Source organism: Protopterus annectens, chromosome 14.part0, assembly GCF_019279795.1.
Source record: "Protopterus annectens isolate FY-2018-M chromosome 14.part0, PAN1.0, whole genome shotgun sequence".
In the NCBI taxonomy this organism is placed as follows: domain Eukaryota; kingdom Metazoa; phylum Chordata; order Ceratodontiformes; family Protopteridae; genus Protopterus; species Protopterus annectens.
This window is the reverse complement of record NC_056748.1, coordinates 239,804,987-239,829,238: the sequence shown is the minus strand read 5'-3', so window position 1 is coordinate 239,829,238 and position 24,252 is coordinate 239,804,987. Positions and strand designations below refer to the sequence as shown.

General features: G+C 38.5%; 1 protein-coding gene across 1 annotated transcript in view; it reads left to right on the top strand.

The window, feature by feature from the left end:
• Positions 1-24,252, top strand: part of HSPA12A (heat shock protein family A (Hsp70) member 12A) — a 956,869-nt gene that overhangs the window by 361,459 nt on the left and 571,158 nt on the right. The window contains exon 3 of the mRNA XM_044055963.1: positions 4,956-5,083. Coding sequence (XP_043911898.1) covers positions 4,956-5,083 — 128 coding nt within the window. The remainder of the gene's footprint in view (positions 1-4,955; positions 5,084-24,252) is intronic.

The window sequence follows — 24,252 nt, the reverse complement described above, 5'->3', positions numbered from 1 at the left end:
TAAAACATAAAGTACACCATCCTAAATATACAACCCTAAACGATTTACAATTAAAATACCCCTGGGCTTTAAGATGAATCTTTCTAGAGGGTATGAAAATAGGAGGAGTATCCGCCATGTGAGAACATTGGTGGCACATCCCACACTTGAAAGTGCCATTCCTTTTGTGTTTAGAAACCTCAGAATTGTCCTTATTCCCCCTTTCCAAATACTCCTTCAAGTTTAAGTCCCTCCTTCTGACAAATTTGGGGAAAGCAGGTATGTGTTCTGAAATATCATCATTAATTTTCAGAACATACCAAAATTTATTAATAATTTCTTCAGTTAAATAGGATGTATCTGAAAATGTGTGGATGAAAGTGCCAGGACCAAATTCATTACCTCTACTAGTTGCAGTGGTAATGCCTGTACCTTTCCCAATCAGGGGAAAGTATTTCAGGTCCCTATTGTGTAGAACCTCGTCCAACTGTTGATTAATGAAATCCTCAGGGTACTTCCTTTCTAAAAATAACTTTTTGATGTACCCAGTTTCACTAATAAAATCTTCCATTTTACTCATCATCCTTGAGGCCCTTATAAATTGGCCCTTAACTATTCCCCTTTTTTGATACATAGGGTGACAACTGTCAAAGTGTAAATAACTGTTGGAAAAAGTTTTCTTCCGATATAACCTGGACTGAAAACAACTGTTTGCAAAATCCTTGTATATAGTGGTGTCCAAGTAATTTAATTTGTCATCCTCCACATTGATAGTAAACCTTAAGAATGTTGTTGTTTGATTAATATATTCAAAAAAAATATTCAATTCTTCCTTAGTTCCCTTCCAAAGTATACAAATATCATCTAAAAATCTAACATAGTGTACTATGTGCCTGTCCCATTCTGTTTCAAAAATAAACTGCTTTTCCCAGTAATATAAAACACAGTTTGCGTATAAAGGGGCGCAAGATGCTCCCATAGCCACTCCATTTTTTTGGTGGTAGTGTTCACCATTAAAGAACACATAGTTGTTTTTTAGAACCGTTTCTGTAAATTCAAGAACCATGTTGATGGACTTACTATCCAGCCCAAACTCATTAACTAAGATGTTAGAAAACCAATCCAACCCCACGAAATGGGGAATACTGGGAAAAAGTTCAACAACGTCAATAGTGACCATCAATAATCCGTACAAACATATTTTTGTTAATCTTTTTTAAAAAGTCCCATGAATCTTTACAAATGTGTTGAACCGACTCCAAAAAAAGGCTTCACAGTAACATCCACAAACACTGCTAAGGGTTCAGTGATACCCCCTGCTCCAGCCACTATTGGTCTAAATTTAATGTTTTCAATCCCCTTGTGAGTCTTGGGAATACCAAAAATCGTAGGTATTCTGGGATATCCGACATTCAAAAAATTATACAATTTCTCGTTAAATGCTCCCTGTAAAAGGTGGTCTTGTAAATAATATTTAATTTTTGCGTATCCTATATTGATTTCGTTCTTGAAAACAACCTCATAATGTTCAGTGTCTTGCAAAATGTTGTACATGTAGCTCTCATATTCATAATTGTACATTAACACAACACCCCCACCCTTGTCTGGTTTCATACAGTGGTCTCAAATATTTATAAGCACCAGATCCAGGTTTTTGACCCCCTGGTGGGGGTGTCAACCAGCTAGTCCAGGGCATTGGAGTTGACAAAGATGAGGAACCTTTGGGCAGGTGAGTTTGTGCATGAGTAATTTGCCCAGTCAATGCTAGGGTAGTTAAAGTCGCCTAAAACTATGGTATTAGGATGTATCTTGAATAGACTCAAGTTGATCCAAATAGGCAGAGTGGGTGTTCTGATTCATGGAGGGGGTTCTGTAGCTGGCAAGGACTTGAATAGGTGTCCTACCAAGAGTTAATTCCACCTGGATTATCTCTAGGGTGTCGTACTGTTTGACCAATTTGGAGGTGTATTTATCCTTGATGGATATTGATACACCGCCTCCTTTAGTTTTCTTCCCTTTGGTTTGTGGCTTGAATGTGTGGAAGGAGATATAACCCTGTATGGTTAGGGTGCTCTCCAAAGCCTTGTACCAGGTCTCTGTGACTGTACACATGTCTGTGTCCTCCAGGGTGAGGATTACTTCCAGTGAGTGCAGTTTCATGTTAAGACTCCTAACGTTAAGCAATATGACCTTGAGGTTGTTTTTGGTTGTTTTTTACATCCCGAGTTTTGTTTTTGTGACGCTGCCTAAAAAAGGCAGTATGGGGGTGGCAAGAGCCTTAGCCAGTAGCCAACATCCCAGAGGTGACAGGTGAAGATTATTTCAAAGCATTATGGTTTGTCGATCATGCCATCCCAGGCTGACAGATACTGGATCCCCTTAGAATGACACCAGAAAGTAAGCCAATTATTGAAGTCAATCATTTTCTGTTTGTATTTAGGAATCATTCTAGGTGAAGGTAAAATGCTGCTTAAGGCTAAGGACATGCCTGCCTGAGACAAATATTCTGAAAGCTCAGTCATGTCTCTCTTCACATAGTCCAGAGAGGTACATCTCAAGATGTTCACACCAACATGGACTATGACAGAATCATAATGGTACCTGTTATTGAGAGACTTTAGTACATGTGTGATATGGCAGATCCTGGCACCTGACAGGTGATTGTCCTTCTCCTTATCCAGCCTGGTGAGAGGGACATCTGTGTGTTTCACAATGGAGTCTCCTATGGCTAATATGCTTGGTTTAGGGTTTAGTCTTATGGGCTTGGCAGGTGAAACACTGGTGCATGAGCTACTGTGTGTATTGTGTTCTGCAGAGGAAGTATTATGTGTAGCATGCTTGTGTTTGTGTTTGGGAGGTCTCTGGTGTTTAGGTAAGTTTGTGGCAAGGACCGCAGCATATGTAGATATGTGTGATATGGGTTTGGGTGGAGTAGGAGGTGAGGTGTACATGCTGACAACCCACTCAGTGTCAGATATATTGACTGGCCTGTTAGAGAGTATTGATTCAAGGTTTTTAATATAGTTGCGTCTTTCGCATGTTGAGTTTATGTACACTAGAAGTAGAGGGTTGTTTGTGTACATGAGACAGTTGGTACACTGCCTCAGGATGCCTATGTTGACCAAGCTGACTGGAGAAACTGTGGGAAATTGCCTGTTAATAGTGCTAGGTGAATTTATATGGTCAGAAATAGGAATATGGTGGAAAAGGGGTAACACTTAGGATAACAGAGTTTATAAAAAAGTGGGGCAGGAGAGATATGGGAAAGCAAGAATTACACAGACAGGGGGATTGCAGTATCAAATAGATGGGTTAATACTGGGAAGGACAACACAATGATAAAGCATATGTATGTGCTACTCTTTGTGTGCGTGTGTTTGAGTGTGTGCGTGTGTAATGTGTGAGCATATGCATAGTTATCATATATATTTATTTAGCAATATAAAGAAAGTCACACAAACACTTATAATAATGCTATATAAACATAACATTATATGGCAGAATTATATAATTGAGCACTTAAAGTACACACATAAAGGAAGCAGTTTGTGGCAAGTCATGAACATATATCGGTCCATTAGTGACAGAGAAGCTGGCTGGCTAATACTATAGTTAGGCTATTTTGATGAATTTTTCATGTGTACTGTGTTTCACAATGTTATACAGTCAGTTTCATTTTGTGTTCTTGCCACTGTTAGTATATTAGCATGTAATTAATTTAAAATGTCTTGTCTATCAGTGAGTCAGAAGAAAGGAATGACAACTTGCCACTGATAAACAACTCATTAGTCACGCTTCTGTTTAAATATAGCATTCATATCATATCTCTGGGCATTTCTCCTTGCTCCTCCCTCTGACTACTCAGTTTGTCCCCTGCTTTCTACTCGATTATTTATGCAGAAAGTCTTTGAAGGCTGAGCCCCACATCATTGTGTCCTAGCTTTGTCAGAACGCCATCCATATTATAATCCTCACTTACTGCCTTATTCTCATCACTGTGTATAAGCCCTTATTTTTCTCTTTGCTGAAATTGCCATTCTTAGGTTTAATTTCACATTTTGCTTTGAGACATGCTAAGTATTTAGTTTTCCATAGCCTTTATGCCCCATTATTTAGAATAGCTATGTATTAACTCTACATACAGTGTTTTCATGTCTACCATTTTCCATGGATTCTTTTGATATTCTGACTTGTGTATGTGCTTTTTGATTCTATTGCTTTTAGACTTTATAAATTATGTTTGTTTTGTTACCTTTCCTGTTGTTTTATGAGTATTATATCAGAAATGTCATTCTGGAAGTTTGAATTTCTCCTAGGCTGAACATAAAAATAGTCCAGATGGATCATTGTTCTACCCTGTTAAACAAATTAAAATGAAGTATTAATTTAATTAATTTAGCTTTGATTAGCAGCCCTCACCCAGGCAATGAACTTCAGACATACTTAAAAAAAAAAAAAGGGGATCCTTAATCCTGAGAATATGGGGTACATTTAGCCTAAACATTAGACTATATGATGTGACCATTGCCATTTCAGTAAGAAGCCAATATGAACTATTTTATGGGTAAGCAACACTGATTTAGACTGTTGCAAAGGTATTTACCACCTTTTGGGCTTTATACATGAACAGAGATATGAAATGTTTATTCTGCAGCATAGTCAAAACTGCTGTTGTAGTTCCTTCTGCTGCTACAGATCTGCCCTTATTCAGTTCTAATTCTAACCCCTGATAACTTCAATAATTCTTAAGTAGCTTTGCTGCCTTTTGCTGTATTATCAATGGGCATGCATGTGCCATTGCTTAGGGTTATATATATTTTTTTCATATGTTAGAGGTAAACTGGCTTATATGGATGCTTTACATAGAATTTGAAATTGTAATATGACTTTCTACCTTTCCACAGTCTTTATAAACTGGTAGGAACTGTGAATATGTTAAATGAAAAAATAATATGATTTTTATTTTTGTATAACAGGGAGACACAGAACAGAATGTGCCCGCAGAGCAGACTTATGTCGTGGTTGTTGCTATTGATTTTGGCACAACGTCCAGTGGATACGCCTACAGCTTTACAAAGGAACCAGAATGTATTCATATAATGAGGTAAGCCCTGCAATGCAGTAATGAGTATCTATTAAAGAGAGAAGAGGAGTGTTTTGGGAAACAGTTTTGTTGCACTATGACATCTGCAGTATTACACAAGCTGATTTCATAGAGCCATTCTCTCATAGGTAAAAGCATGAAACAGTACGCTACTACTGACGATCATTTGTTTCCAGGATAGAAATAAAAATGCTGTACTTACTTACAAACTAAGCTTTAGATCATATATCAGGAAACTGTAGCTTTATATGACTATCTTTTATATTTCCTGCAGGGATTCTGGACATTATGGAAAGGAAGGAAGCACACTGCTTTGTAATAACTTTCATTCATACATACAGATTGCTTTTCAAAAATGTTGTAGTTCCCTAGTGCTTTGCTGTATAGCTTAATTTTAGGCACAATAAAAACTAAGAGAGGTACATATCTTAAAATGATTATGCAGTGTGCTTTTATTTCCCTCATTTTCACTTTATAAGATGGTATGAAAAACTTAGAGGCGAGCTGCCGTAAGATACAGAATTAAGCAACGTCATGACACAAAGAAAAAAAAACTGAAAAACAAATGTCAGTGTCTGTCCCTTAAAATGTAAATATACTTTTAACTGTACTGTGAGTAATACAAGGTTGTATCACCTTAGTGCCAATTACAAAGAATTTATCAGTCCCAGAATTCTCCCTGGGACTTCTGCATCCCTGATGAAGGTACAGTGGCGACTTCAGTTCTGCTTTGTGCTCACTGATTTATTTAAGTGAGTTGAGACCTACTTCAGTTTTTTTTTTTTTTTTTTGGGGGGGGGGGGGGTCTAGGAAGTAATCGTGTCAGTCCAGTCTGATAACATACACTAAGTATGGCATCCCACTATGCTGAAACAGAATAAAGTGAGTAATGAAGCATTAACTCAAAAAAAGTCTGTGTGTCACGTATGTTCAGCTACAGGGAGGTTAGATTGGTCAGCTATGGGAATAAGTGGTACATTCAAAGAAACACTGTAACAGGCAGAAGCTAGACCCAGCCTTGGTTAACACTAGGTTTAATTTGTCTATGTAGACTGCATTTGATATTATCTTTTGTTTTGGGCCTTAGCTGCAACTGGTTCATAAGCATGTGTTCATTTACTCCATTAGAAAAAAATAATAAATAAATGAAAGACCTGGTGTTTCAATGGTAGGAATCCTTTTTGTAACCCACTTTGTCTGGTATATTATATTCCAAAGGTGTCCATCAGCTCTTTGAGGGCAAATATGCCCAGTTTCAGTTTTCATATGATTATTGCTGGAAAATGGGACTGTTAGAACTTCATGTCAAAGAGCTAGTCTTCCAATGGTAGCTTAGGAAAAGCTGCAGTATGTTCTAAGTATGACTTATTATTTGCTGGTTTGTTTGTTTGTTTATATATGGATGTATATCCATGCATCGAAAATTCTCTGTATTGAAAGGCAACTGATCAAAGCATAATCAGTTGATCAGCTACATTTTGAAAATAAAAAAAAGCATTTTTTTTATGGGGGTGAAACCACCTTGCACCCCCCCCGATAAATTATATCTACCAAGTCTGTGATCACACTACAGTGGGGAAATGGCAAATTGCACGATCCCCACTGTACCACTGAATGGAGCAGTGATGCAGCGGTTACATTGTCACCTCACAGCAAGAGGTTTTACTCTTCAATTCTTTTCTGGGGGTGCCTTCTGTGTGGAGTCTGCATGTCCTCCCTCCATCCATGTGGGTTTCTTCTGGGTGCTCCGGTTTCCTCCCACCTTACAAAGACATACAGCTGGAGTGTTTCTCCCCGGGCCGCCGCTGAAAATTGGCTTCATTCCAAGTCAGATTTTCATGGGAAACAAATGTTAAATAAATAAATAAATAAATAAATAAATAAATAAATACCATGATCTTGCACAGAAAAAATGCTGGTACATTTGACCACCTGATTTTTAGTCAGCTGTATTGGCTTTTCATTCGACGATTAAAACATTGTTGGTGACCCAAATATATATATATATATATATATATATATATATATATATATATATATATATAGATGTCTTCAAACAAGGTTGCCGAGAACACACACACTTCATTCACCACACATAGTTCCCCCACACACATAGAGCATCTTATGCTGAGGCACGAAAAAGCAATCTCCTCAAACATAAAATACCTTCTAAGCCTGCAAATGGTAATGCCTATCCTCAGCAATCTCTAAAGCACGCACCAAAAGCAGTGCCAAACTCCACACATAAGCTTACATTCAATGGATCCCCAAAAACAAAGCTCATAAGACAAGCAAACAATTTACCAAAGATTCTTTCCATAGGTGACTCCATTGTACGATACAGAGATGCTCCAATTACCAGACTGGATAAGGAGAGGATTATGGTCAGTTGCATCTGGAGCCAGGATCCACCAAGTTACACATGCACTCAAATCTTTGTACCACAGGTACTAGCATGATTATATCACAGTCCTTGTGGGCATAAATGACCTGAGATGTACCTCTCTGGACTGTGTGAACAAAGACATTATGGACCTTTCTGATTATGTATCTCAGACCAGTATGTGCTTTGCACTGAGCAGCATTTTGCCTTCACCACAGATGGTGCCATAGTATGAACAAAATATGATTAGCTGAAATGTCTAATGTGACATACATCATCTAAACTGATGCTGTGCCTTAGCAGAGTTGGAACAAGCATGGCATAGATTCATAGATAAGTACTAGGCAATGTCTGTTTGAAGCTGTCCATCGAGTCATCTAGGTTTACCTGGAAGGTGACAAGGGTTCTACTCTTCTTGATATGTAGATGATTTGCTAGCTATATAGCAGAAGTTTGTTCCACAGGTAAGTGATACACCAGGATATGAATTTATCACAACAACAAGTCTTAATTGTCTGTTGATGAAGGTTTAGTTTCTTTAACTGAGTATTTTATGTACTATTAATTCTGTGACGTAACAGGAGATCAAATAGGGGAGGAGCTTTCATGGCACTAAAAGATAGACATAGATCTCCGTGGAAGAGTCCATAAGAGACTGAGTACAGAGAAAGGGCTGCCAGTCTCTCCTGCTAACTAAGATTTTTGAGCCACTGATAATTTTAGCTGTAAATCTCTTGGGTATCTCAGTTTATGTGATATGGTTAGATAAATGCATGCCAAAAGGTGCATTATATTCAATAATGGGGCTGGTAAGATATGAGTAAAAGGTATCTGATAACAGATGTTTGCATTTTATTGTTTTGGAGTTCCTGGATTAACCTGAGCTGCTCCTACTGGCTTGATTAACTGCATGTTGTGATTTATTATGTACATCAGGACCTGCTCATGAGGAAGATGTTATTGTGGTCTGAAATAAGAGTCAGAAGAGAGTAGACAAGTTAGTAATTTTCAGCAAATACAGACATAATAAGAATAATGCATTATGGAGTGTTTACCTTTCCGAAACACTGCATCATATGAGTAATGGGAACAACCAGATATACACAAGATGTGAATTCATCTTATGATGACTTAGTGACTTAGTCCACTTCTTTGTTTTTGGTGTGGGGGTTGGTGGGAGGGTCAGGCATTTTGAGTGCATCCAGGCTGAGTCTGTAAATAGTGATTGGTTTTATCAGTGTTCTACCCCTGAAAACAAATTTAAATAAATGAATAAAATAAATCATCCAAGGTTCCATGTCTTCTCATTTGTCTCTTGGATGCTTTTGTAGGTAATCAGTGCAGTGTTCTCCCTCAGGACGTTACGTTGGAATTAGACTTTGCACTTGTCCTAGGTGCATTGGTTTGACGCACTAGCCTGATGTTGACTGTATATGAGAGCTGAAATAGATAATGTGTTGCTTTTTTGCCATGGAAATGGAAAATCACAGCAGCTGGTTGTAGGTCTGCTGCTTTCTGTAGTAGTGTCTTATGTAACAGTCTGTTGCCTTTATTGTGGATATAAACCTGTATCATCAAGTTTCCTTTCATTAATCTGTGCTAGTTGATGTGCACTTTACTGCTTTTGGAAAATCATTGTACACACAGTCTGTTTCGAAAAGAATGGTCAGGTGGCAGCACATTAGGGGGCATGAAGTGAGGCATAGAAGATATACCTGCTTCCCAATGTACATGCTATAATATGGATAATATCTGTGTCCCTTCACTAATACTTAAAATGCAGTCAGCTTACCCTTTCTTTTTCACTGGGAGAAATTATTAACTCATGCATTTAGTCCAGTCTAAATTTATCAGAATGATTGATCAAATAGCATTTACTAATAAAATTCCTAAACTGGTTTCAGAAGAGGACACAATACATAGCCTGTACCATTCAAACCATCAGCCTTTATGCTGAAACAAAAAATAAAGGACAATTTCTTGGCGCCATCTTTCTTAAAAGCATTTGATGATATCATCTCTTGGTATAGCTTACAGAATCTGTAATGTCCATACATTCATTTGAGTGGTTTAAGAATTATCCAGGACTGGATTCTTAAATGAAATGCATGGAAATAGTACTTGATCCTAAATTAATAACCAGGGAGTATTGCAAAGATCAGTGTTAAGACCCCACCTTTTCAGCATCTTTGTTTGATACCTTACAGAACTTTGTAGCAAGGTTATTCTGCTTTGTTTCATTTATGATACATCCTTGCTAGTGTAGTGGTGTTATTCTAGCAAACAGTGCTGTTAATGCATACTGATACAGTATCCTAACAGCACTCCTCTTGTAGTGTGGTGCTGTTAATTGAATAACTTATGTTGATAATGCTGCACTGCAAGTGCGTTGATGTTGCGCTGATGCAGAATGCTCATAGGTCTGTAATGTTACTATGGCTGTTACTCTGATACTGTATATTGATGATGCTCTACTTTTGGTGTGGTTGTGTTACTTAATGGCTAATGATGCTGTTGTTACTCTAATGTAGTATACTAATGATGCTCCACTTGTAGTGCTGGATCACTATAATGGCTGTTACTCTGATATGGTGCATTGCTGATGCTCCACTTGTAGTGCTGCATCACTACCATGGCTGTTACTCTGATATGGTACATTGCTGATGCTCCACTTGTAGTGCTGCATCACTACCATGGCTGTTACTCTGATATGGTACATTGCTGATGCTCCACTTGTAGTGCTGCATCACTAGCATGACTGTTACTCATCATAGGGTATATTGCTGATGCCACACTTGTAGTGTGATAGACTTGCTGTGATGAAATATGCTGACAATATGGTAGTGCTAGGATTACGTTGTTCTGAGCAAATGTTCAAGTGAAGCTGTACTGTTAGTGTAGCGGTGTTACTCTTACATATTACTCTAATGATACTGCCCTAGTAATGCCAAAGACTATTATATAGCCTACTTGAAAAGCAGTCAGACCTGCCCTACTTTTCAAAGCAAAATAAAAAAGTATATGTTGAAATCTTCCAAATGCAAATGCTTCTGTGATTATATAATCCAGTAATTTCCATGTAATTTCTGTAGCTATTTCCAATTGCTTAACCCCTTACCTCCAGCTAGATAGCAGTAATCACACAGATGCAATCCTTGAATTCTCCCACCAATATGACCCCTAACAAAAAGCATATGTATTAGGAGCGTTTTCCCCTTGTTCTTCATCTTCTTGTCCAGGCATGTATCCTAAATACTAAAATTAGAAGGGTGCTACATACTGCATGGATCATATGCCCACAATTGTCTGATGCTGACATCTGGTCTTTCTCTAACAACACTCAGAATCATTTGGGTAGTGTGCATATCATTATTGCACTGGCATTATTCTGCATATACTATGTATAAAATATTTTATTACATTTTACTGTTCTGATAAGGTATGTGAAATATTTTATTTACTGCACAGTATTGGTGAACTTTATATATAGTTATGTAAATTATTTAACCATGTTTTTCACATAGTACAATACAATATCACAAGATTATTATAGAAATTATAAATAATGCCTTTAACGTCTTGCCCAGAATAAATTAGCATGCATCATTAAAAACAACAAATTTCTTTCTACTGAGCTGTGCTAACAATCTCCTGTATAACAACTGAAGATGATGATGTGGTAATAGTCTGTAAACCTACATGAGAGCTTCATTTCTGTGTGAAATTTTTTCTGGTAAAATGCAGATCAGGTAATATTCCCTTTGAACACACCTTTGATGTGATAGAGCTTTTCCTCTTCACTTTGCTTGTTCCAGTTGTTCACAACATCTTTACAGGGAATCAGTGTGCAGAATATTAATACATTTGCTGTGGAATTCCTTATGCTTATGAAAGGTGCTCGGATATAGTATGTTTAACCCATCCTGCCTCATCAAAAATCTGATTATTTAAAAATGTTTCAGCAAACAGTTTTGCAAGTTATACTTTTTTCTGATGCACGGGCAAGTCCCTCTTCCCAGCCATGGTCACATAACTTTGGAGTAGGTTATATATTATTCAAAGATTGTTTTTTTTTTTACTGACCCATGACTTTATAAAGTACAGAAACACCATATATTTCCATATTATTCTCTATAAACCCAAGAGCATTGCATCATTATATCCTTAACATCAGTGTATAGAAAATAAGTTTACTGCCTTGACTCTGATTAATTGTCTAATAAATTGTCTGGCATGGCATGTTTTACTTGGCAGTTTGGGAACATATGAACTATATAGATGTCCTGTCCAATAAATATTTATAATTTATGCCTTGTGTAAGCTTATTACTTTCACTATACACCAGTTGTTTTAGCTGTTATTTTATTTTGCTGTAGTAAGTAACTCCATAGTATGATGCAGACTACATGCTGTCTGACGTATTTGTCAAGTATGACTGTAATTTTCTTTTTTTTACAGGAAAGTGATTAGTGCTTTGGATAAAAGGTTCTGTTTATTAATCTATTGAAACTTTTATCATCCCAGTAAAATGACTTGGTCATCAAAGGGATGATAGCATAATAAACAAAGAAGGAAGCAAACAAATGAATAAATAAAATTGTAGTTATTACTTTATTCTGGTAAATAACACTCCGTGTGTTTTCATGTTTTTACATTCCAAGGAAGAAAATAGTTGCAAAAATGTTATTTTTAATTGACCACGATTTCCATTCTGCAGGTAGTTTACATTGCTGAATGAAATACTGAATATGGCTGGGTGTAGAAGAAGGCTGACAATGATCTCCAGGCTCCTTACGGGGCTTTTAGGGTGGACTGTGTTTTTCTGTAGCAACCATAGTGTTTGTGGCTTTAACTGAATCACAGTGAATGTGGATTATATTTAAATGTCTTCAACATTTTATAATCTGCGTGTCCCTCGTAATATTAGAAGTACTGCTTTATAGCATGTCTCAGATGGCTAAATGGTAAGAAAGGTAGAACACTGCTGACAGCTGGCATTATGTCCACAGCTGATCTCATTTCAGTACCAGCAAGCATTTCAATGAAAGTGGGAAACAGTCAGGTTAAAAGTATAGATTATGCTGGATGCAACAAAAGTTCATTGATGTGAAAGCTGAAACAGAACTGTAACCGGCAGAAATATTTTTCATCAGCAAAGCTGAAATAATGAGTTCATTAAAAGAAAAGTAACCAAAATTGAAGAGTCTGTATCAGCTATTTGTTTCATGATAAACAGATATGCAAAACAGTTCTGAAACCTAGCATAGCAAGCTGAGGACAGAGATATGTGTGTCTATAACACACAGGATTATGATCTGGTCTTCAGTCATATCAAGCTTATTATGTGTTTCAGACACAGAGACCAAGAAATTCATCTCAAGAGCTTAGCTCAACAGGTGCATCTTTTTGACAGCCATCTCAAGAACACATAATAAGGGCTGTGATAGGAGACCCAATCATAATTATTTCTAGTGCATGGACCTTTATCTGCTCTATGTGTTACCAGTTACAAACTATGTAGGAGGATAAAGGCATGTTAATTGCCTTTGAAAGCTGATAAAGCACTTAGGTGCTGTCCAACAGGCAGCAACACATCTCTAAACTTTTGCTTAAGAATTCTGGGCAAATCCAAAAATAATGAGGGGGCAAATGATCAAAATCAGGGACCATTTGTAAATATTGCTTAAATTCATTTAAAAATGTAATAGAATAACAGCCTTTGCATCAACATGCATTTTCAGAGATTTATTATAAAATGAAAAATTTTAAGGACAGGGCAAAAATATGACATAAAATCAGGAACACTTGATAGGTATAGCAGGCAGAAATTATGCCCTCTGTTGTCAGAAGGCAAGCCAGCTTTTAAGAGTACTAGACACTGTTCCACTACACCTTCTGCTTGTACGTGTGGCAGAGTAAAGTTCTAACAGCTTTTAAATGCTTTTCTACCTTTTGCCTATGTTCTTTGCTAGCCAGCACTATCCACTGTCAGCCATTTTCTAGCATGATATCCAATCTTAACAGCACTTAGGGTGCTCTTAACAAGCTTTTGTAATCATCCCTTAGGACTGTTAAGATCAGGTCTTTGGCTAGGGAAGCACCTAACAAGTTTATATTTTGCCTAACTTTAGAACATAATCGTACTGCTGACAGAACAGGCAAGGAGGAGCAGATCTGTTTTACTGATACTAGAATGTTAGAGGATAGGTGAACTGAAGTCAGCATTGAGGAAGAAATATCTTCAGTAAGCTGAGAAAGTGCTTTCTGTCATCATGAATAGTGCAATGTATAGCCCCAAAGGATTTTAAAGACCCTGAATTTTGATATGGTAATAAAGGGCACACAATGTAGGTATTCTAGCCCGCAGTGACTTCTGTTGTTAATTTTTTTCACTTAATATCATATTCTTCTCTACCCCTCCCCAGAAAAAAAAAACACAAATGACTCAGAAGTGACATGGTACATGTAAAGCAGCTGTAGCATATGCACTTTGTTGGAGCTGTGTCTACTTCCTCTGTCAGTGGACATTCTTGTCTCACTGTGTGCAGTACTGCCCCATAGCGGATCCATAGGTAGTTGACTCCATCTTTTTAATGGCTGCCTTACTAGTGTGCAATCAAATAAGAGTGACAAGAGTGTTTCCAACTCACTCACAATTCCTACCGCCTCTAATGTTTCTACACCTACTCCCGTATAAACAAAATCAAGAGCTGTGCTCAGAGTTCCACATCTTGCCGAGACATGGTCACCATTTCAATCTTGACGTTTGAATATCCACAATGTGCCACTTGCCCTATTGGAACATTGAACTTCTGCTCATGCCTACATTCGCACACATAGCTCTATATCTTATAGTTGCACTCCTGAAGGTTTCAAAGGGCTTCTCTGATGTCACATGGAATGGCAGGGGATTTAATTTACATCACTTGAAATAGAGTATGAGATTCCACAAAGGTTTTATGCAAGAACTTGAGAAAAAAGCAACTTGTGAAAATGCTACACAGCTGGGAATTAAACTTTGGGTAGTCTTGTGAACAAGCTTGGTACAACAAATAGAAATCCCTGGGAGCCTTTATTTCCAACCAGACTAGTTAACTTTTATCTTCTTTAATTAGTCTTTGTTAACCAAGTAGGAATTTGACACAATTTCCATGTCTGTGAGAATGACGTAGAACTTTTGTCTAGTTGGGTGACTTGCTCAGTTACCCCTTAAATGATAACTTTGAAAATTAGATTAAACTCTACAAAACTTAATGCTTTCACATGACATTTCTCATACAATGTTGGAATGCTATAAGAAATGGAAATCTTTGCATGATGGGTTCAACTTGGTTGTGAAAAGAATAATGCATTTTATGTTCTTAATTACTTGAAAATTTCATTACTCCAGTTGTTGGTCTTGTTATCTGTTATAGCATTCTATTTAAAAATAGGTTAACATCATGAAGCAGATGAAAGATGGGCTCAAAAGACTTTACTGTGCCCTTCTGGCATATTAGAAATGAATAAGGTAAAACTGACAACACTGTCATTACTTATTATAGGAATGTTGCACATAACACAGACTTGACTACAGTAGCCTGGCTAGTACATATCATGTGAAAGCTCACAGATAACATTGGCTTTACTGGGAGTCTATATTAGAATAGCGAATATTTAACAGTTCAATAACTAAAGGTTGACCTTTAGTGATCAAACTGTTAAAACATTGAATGTTCAGAAAAAAAAAAACTAACAAAAAAAAAAAACTAAACGGTGTAGGCAAGGGGCAAGCCCCCCTGCACCCCCCACATTCCCCGCTACTTAAATATACCAAATCTGCGACTGCACTACATTGAAGTAAATGGAAATCTCCCCTTATGGAGATTTCCGTTTACTTGTTAGATGTTCTGCAGTTTCGCTATTCTCGTGTCGACCCTTTACTGGATGATAAAAAACTTGTTTGTCCATCTAGTGTTCACATTGATTATCTATTAGGTAATCTTCTGGGTTGTAAATACTTTATTCCTTCATTCCTCATAAGAATGTTCTTAGTAGTGAAAGGCAGTAGTACCTGTGAAACTGAAGCCTACTAGTGGATGGTTATGTTTCTCAAGAGCGTGAAACAATGTGATAACCAACGTTTTTTATACGCTGTGAATGTCCTTTAACTATGGTAATTTTTTAATAACTACCCATTTGAAATTATCTGCTTCACACCAAGCTCAAGTGCATAATAAATATTTAGCTACAACAAGCAAATCATTTTAACAAATTCTTCAAATAAGTGATTAAAATAATCACAAAAAATGTCATAACCCCCAATTTTGTTGTCTGTTTTTTTGCACTGTTTATGGAGTTTCAGTCTTTACGTAGAAATGTATTTAATGCTCTTTTTTCTTGTTTATTTTGAGTGGACTTGTGCATGTACAAGCATTTACTTTTGTTTACCAGGACATCAGAAGCAGAGTTGCATTATATTTGTTTGATGGCAGATGGAGACAATAAGTCTAGCTTAAACATGGGTAAAATGCACAATGCCCTAATGGAGATCAAAGCATTGTAATAAAATGTCATGAAGAATGGATTAGAAAAAAGACCATCATCTTACATACAGTTACCTAACATTGCTGAAATGCCATGATTATGAAGTGAGAAATAATACTCCTACTACTAATAACAATAGCAGTTATCATCATCAGACGAAGAAGAAGCTGAAAACTGACATAGAACTGAAACTGTAGAAAAAGTTAACAACTTCAAGTATCTGGGACAGGTGATTGAGGAGAAAGGAAGTTTAAATGGGGAGGTCAATCTACAATCAGAGGTGCTGCAGCCAACTGGTATAGAGAGTTAAGGGTAGTATGTGAGAGTGAAATGTCAAAAAAAAGCTGAAATATAAGGTACACAAAATGGCAGCATGATCCATGCTTCTATGTGGTACAGAAACCTGGACAGGGAAGACATGGAAGCTGAAAACAGAGTGATGTGATGAAGAGCCTGAGATGGATGGCCGGCTGTACACTGTGGGGACAGACACGGGAATGATAACATTGGAGAGGAAATTAGCTATAAATGCAGAGAAAGAAAACACATTACAGTGGGTCAGACACGTAAAAAAATGGAAGATGATGATTTGGTGAAGAAGGTTTGGTAGACACAGGAAAAAAGCAAGAGGAGATGATAATATCCAGCAAATACATATATGGGTTGTGTAAGAGTAGACCTGAGACAGTCAGGCATGACTTCTGAATAAGGTAAGAGAGTGGCATTGAATCAAGAGAGTTTGTGGCAGTTAACACACATTCTGACCCCATGTAGAATATGTGAAAAGGGGAAATTAATAGTAATAATATTATTAGCAATTACAACAATAAATATACTAAAGCTGTATTAATAAAAGTAACTGCAGCAGCATTTACAATGGCTTGCTATTTTCCTTCCCCTTATTAAATGTGGTTGTAAAATGTCATGTTTAGCATTTGTGGTGGAAAAACTGAATAATGAAAATAACAGCACCAGCGCTAGTTACAAAGACGTGTGTGTGTGTGTGTGTGTGTGTGTGTGTGTGTATGTGTATATATATATATATATATATATATATATATATATATATATATATATATATATATGTGTGTGTGTGTGTGTGTGTGTGTGTGTGTAGGGGGACTTGTAATCTACCTGTGGCATTGGGCCTTCTGACACTCCTAGAAGGTCTGTTAATGCTCACAGTGTCAGGCATTATTGCTTGCTTGCCTGCCCTTTTATATGCATTTAACATTCTACCTCCCTTCCATGCATACCTTCCCCTTACCTTCTTTCCACCTTCCCCATGCCCTCTTGCAAGCCTTTGTGGTTTCCCTCTCCATCACCCATTTCAGTAGTACCACCCTCTCTAAGCAAAAGTACTTTCAGAGGTCCAGGGAGTTAGCTCTACAATCTCCTGCCCATCCTTCTTTGTATCCCTTCTAGCTTTCCTCTTCAGGATAATCATTGTACAATTCTCTGACATGTTATTTTCACTAAAGTCATGTTCCCCTGTCTCTTCTCATCTCAGGTGAGAAGAGCATTGGTTCCTCCAGCCTCTGTTCATATCCTTTCCCTTCCATTTCACATACCTTTCTCACAGCATTTCTCTGGATTCCTTTTCATAACCAGTTGTACTTTTCCTTACATGGCCTCCAGAACTTATTTAAGGTACAGCCTGATCATGGCCCTGGAGAGTGGAAGCAGTGCATCTTTGCTCTGGAATCTATCTCCCCTTAGAATACACCCAGCATTCAGCTTGTTGCTGACACTGTCTTGACCAGTTTGCTCTTGCTAGTCCAATCCATTTTTGATCAGCACCCCCCTATACTTTTCCTGGTCTATTGCCATCAGTTCCACTTCCCTTTGTTGACACTTTACTTCAGGAGTTGTTTTGGCCTATGTTCACTGCATTGCATTTGTTTGCAGTGAACATGAACTGTCATTTTTCTGTCCACTTGTTCAGCTCTTCCAAATCTTTTATTAGACTCTCCCCCCATCTCCAACTACTAGACTTGTATTTGTGTCATCAGAAAAGAGTTTCATCCAGTTATTTGCATATATATATATATATATATATATATATATATATATCAGAAACAAACACACTGAAGTGTACTACAACCAAGATAGGCATCTACAGTACCCCACTTGGCACTTCCTAGTTTCTGATATTGTCCATCTCACCAATGGAGTTATCCACTTCTTCCATCTTTATCCTACCCACAATCCATCCAGTTTTCCCATCCACTTTGCATGTGGAAGCTATGGCCACTTACTGTAAAACCCAAAACATGCAAATAACATTCCTCAGAACATATACTATAGAGGTAAATGTCAGGCCATTTACTGTGTATTTCACTGGGTGCTTGGGCCAATGCAGATCCAGCATGGGCTGAGGGTAGGGCAAGAAGTGAGCAAAATGTGTGTCTCTCTCCGGGTACCAATCTGAGTTGTTACAGCTCTGACACATGTATGGCACTTGCTTTCTCCCAGACCTCTGACATTTTGCATTAGGCAGTGATAGACCAACATACCAGGTAGATTTTTAAGAACATTGGGAGGCAGCCCATCTGGACCTGGTGTTATGTCCTGTCTTTCAACTTTAACATTTGTTGTAGTCATCATTTTCACTAGTTTGTTATTCTGCACCATCACTGCCTCCATGCATTTCCTTTCTACTTTTTGTAAGTCCTAACTTCTGTGCTGATTGCTACCTCACATGTTTAAGCAGCCACATTGAGCTGTGTCTCTTTTATCTGCTTCCAGTCCCCCTTTTCCATAGCCCTGAGCACTCCATCCCTGCCACATTTCCATATCTTCTTTACTTGCTTCATTTGCTCCCCAGTTTCCAGTCTCATCCTTAGCCACCTCCTCCAGCACACCGTAATTCCCTCTTCGAAAATTCCACACCATCATCTCTGCCTTTTTCATCGGATAGTATTTTCACCTCACAGCAAGAGTTTCTCCACTTCGATTCTCGGCTGGGGTGCCTTCTGTGTGGAGTCTGCATGACCTCCCTGTGTTCATGTGGGTTTCCTACTGGTGGTCCGGTTTCCTCCCACATTCCAGAGACTTGTAGTAAGTGGGCTGCCCACTGTTAATTGGCCATAGGTGTGTGTGGTGTTATGTGGATGAATTACTGTGGCAGGGTTAACCACTGGCAGTGTAAATCTTTGCTCTAGATAATTGTCACTGTTGAAGTGACACCCCAACCCCATATGCAAAAATAGGAAAAAGGGGTTGTGGATGTATGGATCTCTGTACTTTTCATCTTACCCTTCTCTCATTCCAAGTAAGCCAGTCTAGTAATTGCTGTTTAGGTATGCTGACTGAAGGAATACAGTTCATTTATCAGCACTGAGGCTGTGCTTTGTTAAGCAGATTTGGAGTGCAGTTGTCATCGAGCTCAAATTATTTTTATTGCAGAATGTGTTCCAACTTCCATTAGTTTGACAGCTGTATTTCCTGGCCATTAATTCTGAGTGTAATTTATTGACAGCAATAAAAAGGAAAAAGAAAAAAAAGTGTTCATGTGTCATTGTGCATTTGCTGCAGTGAAAGCAGTCAACGTAAATCAAGTGTTATGTGTGCAGAATGACTGATGTAATAGTCCAGATTCAGTAATTTTCCTACAAAGAGGGACGCATAGTGCTGTAACTCATTAGCATATAGTGGGTGGGCTTCTGGTGGTGAAGTCAAGTGAGACAGTGAAAATGGTTTAACATAGTTCTACTCATATGGGAAATCAAAATCATTACCTATGTTACCAATACATGCAACTCCGTATTAATCGCAGGAGTCAATACTGGGCACATTGAGGGTGCTGAAAAGAGCACTTTTTTGTCAACATCAGATATTGAAGCAATACTAATTTCACAAACTTTAATCATACTTTGACTTAGGAATGGAGACCATTCCTGTCTTGGTATTAGAAACCCAAAAAACTTGAAGAAATTAAACGAGACAGAAAATTCAAAATCATATTTTCTAAGTAGGGGAATCTGAATCACATAGCATAGTTTTATGTACTGCAATGAAATCCTATAAAATACTTCTACCCATATAGGAAATGTTGGTATATATTCAAAGGAACATAAGAATAATAATACTAGGCAAGTGATTGCATGGACAAGAAGCTGCCAAGCCAGACACACTTTTAACAGACCTTGACACCCTTGTCAAACACTTATTACTGTTTATTTCCCAAACTGAGCAGGACTTTACATTATATGTAAGTGAAAGTCCTGGTATAAATTTGTGCCTGCTATCCAGTCATCAAGATTAGCCTTAAAGGCAACTAAAGTAGTACTTGTTTGATCTGTATATGCTGTGTTTGGAACCTTTCCTTCCAACTAATCTTGTTTATGTTTTGGTGTAAGTTTAGGTCTTTAAGTGCAGGTGTTTGCAAAGGCACTGGCTTTGTGAAAAAAAGGAGGTTAAATAGGTCATTCATGCCTATAAAGCTAGAGGGGTTTATATCACTTCATTGAATTTCTATTCAGCAAATAGCAAGTCATCAAACCTTTCTTTATCAAACGGCATTTCACTGAATGATGAAATCTTTCCCAGGGTAAGGAGGCACTTGGCCAATACCACAATTTTGCCCTTTTCCCCACCATAATGTGATCTTGGAATTGGTATATATAGTTAGGGGAGTGTAGGGATGAAGCCCCCACTTGGGTAGGTTTGATTTTGTGCAGATTCTGTTTTGGTGTGCCTTTGGTGAAATCTTCCTTACTCTGGGAAAGATTTCATTGTTCACTGAAATGTCATTCGATAAACAGAGGTTTGATGAATTGCAATTTGATAAAGTGATATAGACCCAAGCTAGATATAGATCACCTCGGACCAGCTGATAGATTACTGTGTATAAGAAGAGTCATACTAATCTTTAAGGATACAAAGTATTCTATGTATGTGAATCTCGTAACATAGTTGTTCATATGTGAATAAGAATCAATGATATATCAATCGAATAATATCAAATACAAAATCTGCCCCTCCCCATGCAAGGAGAGAGGTAATATCTGTGATTCCATTGACCTGGGTTCAGTGTGCAGGTAATTTTGCAGGACTGACAGGAGGAAGGGTGACCAGGAGTACTGCCCCCTTGTCTTTCTCTTAGAAGTTTTTTTTTTTGGGGTTGGACTTTGAACTCCAATGGAAACAAAGGGTTTTGATCACTGCAGAACAACATGCAGAAGTGGCCATGCATCACTGGAAATGGCAGTCCACATCTGGATGCAGGCTTGCACAGTCCTCCTGTAGAGGAGGTGGTAAAAGTGGGAAGAACATTAAAAAAAAAAAAAAAAAACTTTCTCTGCATCAGGATGGCACCATACCAGGCCACACTGATCTCTTCTTTACCCACACTGTTCAGATTCCATGATGTTTTCACTATGTTGTGATTTTGTAATCTGCGAGAAGAGATGATCACATTCCCCTCAAAGTCTTGGCAACAGAGATCAAGAAGGGGCTTCAAACACAGCGTATGGCAGAAAGGGAGCCAAACAAACGAGGTGTAGAAGCTGTTTAATGTTCCATGATGGCTTTGAAGTAGTAAAACTGTGCTTTTCATACTTCATGGCCACTTGTCTGTTATGCATCATGTGTTCTTGTACAGTGGGCTCATTGTGTTTACATGACAGTGATCCTAGCCAGGAAATGCTTCATCAGGAAGCTGAAATAGATAAGGCTTAGCTTATGTTCATGGTATGGATCATTGCTGAAGTATAATTACCTCATTGTGAAAATTTACCACCAGCTCGCGTCAGTCCTTCTTGTCTGATTTCCAGATCCCTTTGGATATCTCCAGATTGGAGCTAGACTCATCTGTTTGTGAAATATATCAGTCTAATGCACAGCTGGAAAGGGAATACAAGGAGCATATCACTGTGTTATGGGGTTAGTCCTGATTCTCTCCCAGATGACATGAATTCCAATACCAGCTCATGCACTGGAAGGTCCAGCCATGGGAGGATGGGAGGAAGCAGTTGCTGTTAACTCACCTGTCCTGGGAAAAAGGAGGTAGCTCTGAATCACAGAGTGGGTGACACCCACGAGGAAAATGAGGTACTGCACTCATGGAAGATGGACCTTGTGAGCATGTGCTGTCAAGTGACCAGGGATGTACATTGACTGGACTAGTGAAAATCAAGTCAATGACCATGGGGATTAGAAGACCCAGAGGTGGGAAGGGATCATAGAACACTCCCTGATAGAAGCCTGGATGTTGATCACAGTAGCCTACTCTCTCCCCAGTGGAATGAATGGCCTGAGATCAGTTCTCACCCAGCTGGCAATGAATGAGCCCATAGGTATCAGGGAGGCTAATTGCTGGCAGGCATTGGGCCATCCTTCCCCAAAAAGGAGGATTAACTTGTGCAATTTTCATTCTTCTTTTTCTGAAAGAAGAAATCAGTCAAGTCAGTATGTTTCAGATAACCTCCAGAGAATGACAAATATTTGGGATAGGAACCATTTTTCATAACAAATGGTTTACTTAGTTGGCTAAATAATGCACTTTTGATACAAGCAAATTTTTTTGTCGATTGTTGTTTTCTGAACTCTGTGATTTCTCTGGAACAACTTACTAATGAATGTGTGTGTGGGAAGGTAAATATTCAAAGGTTATCACTTGTCATGCCTCTCTTGTTTGGTGGATAACTACCAGGTTTCCACCTGTGAACACTGCCTTACTTTCACTATGAAAATGCTCACGTGTAGATCCTGAAATTTATGGGTTTGAGTGCAACATAAAAAATTGTGACCATAACCTTAGCAGAAGTGGCATTTGCCTCTGCTGTAAGAGAAACAATTGCCACCGCCTAAAACCATAAGTAGGAGACTAACAAACCCTGACAGTTACCTTCTAATGCCCTGAGGTTGCCATGTCAAGATAGATGTGACGTCTTGCCCCATTCTTACAGCTTGCTTCAGCTGCACCCTGAACTCTCCTGAATCCTTTGTGGACTGACAGACAGGGAAATCCTCCTGTGTCACTTTCTAGGCCTTAACTGAAATTGATAAGTATTCTAGAAGAGATGACAGTTTCCATGCACCCAGAGATGCTAATCCTTTAGAAATTTTGGCTGCACATCTAAAATTTGTTTGCAGCAGCATATCCCTACAGTTCTGGTATGAGAGATCTCTGAGATTTCCGTATTATGCAAATTTCAAGGAAGCTTTCTATTCATGGAGAAATCTACCATCTCCCCTTCTTTTAAAACCAATCTGCAAGAGCTGCATGTTCAACCAGCTGATACCTGCCCTTGCAGCATCTGATTATAAGAAATTCACTCGAGTATGCGGCTGCATAACACAAAACTGTCCCTCATCTGATATGATGTTTACCTCAGGAGTGACTCCCCATACAAAAGAGAGGAGGAGAAAATCTCCTGCAATGGATTCTACTGAATTAGAATTGAAATTTGGAGTGCCAGGCCATTTGGCTTGGGATCCAGAGTCTACTACTTGGGAGGAGAACAGGCTAGAAATGGTGTGGGAATTGTGGTGTGAGAGAGGCTTCAGAAGACAGTGAGGGATATCATCAGAATTAGTGACAGACTCATGGCATTCAGACTCCAGTGTAATGATAGGGCAGGATTCATAATCTTATCCTATGCCCCACAGCAGGGTTCGAATAGTGAGGAAAGGAGTGCATTCAGACAGCAGTTGCAGGACCTACTAGATGAAGCAGGACAACATGAACTGGTGTTGCTAATGGGGGACTTGAATGCACATATCGGGACAGAAAGAACAGAATATGAGGCTTGCCTGGGTTCATCCACATGGATGATGCAACAGGAATAAAGAAGGAGAGGCCATTTTAGACTTCTGTCTAGCAAATGGCTTGATAATAGCCAACACATGGTTCACAAAGAGTGGCAGCCGGAAGATCACATACAAGAGTGGCCAAAATTAAACTCAGGTAGAATTCCTAGTAAAGAAAGGGCACTGGAGTAGAATCAGTGATTGCAATGTCATCCCCAGTGAAACATTTGGCCCACACCATAAACTACTGGTTGCCACAATCAGCCACAAGCAGTGGTCAAAGAAGGCACTAAGGTCAACAGAGACAAGACTGAAGACCTGGAAGTTGACTAGAGAGAAAGCACAACAGTTAAAGGAACTACTCACAGCTCTAGCACCCCAAGAAGAGGAGGAAACAGGTGGAGGTGAAGAAGAATGGCAGTGCCTCAAAACAGCATGCATGAGAACTACAGAACAGATATGTGGCCGAGCCAGGTATGGAAATAAGATACGTAAGGAAAGCTGG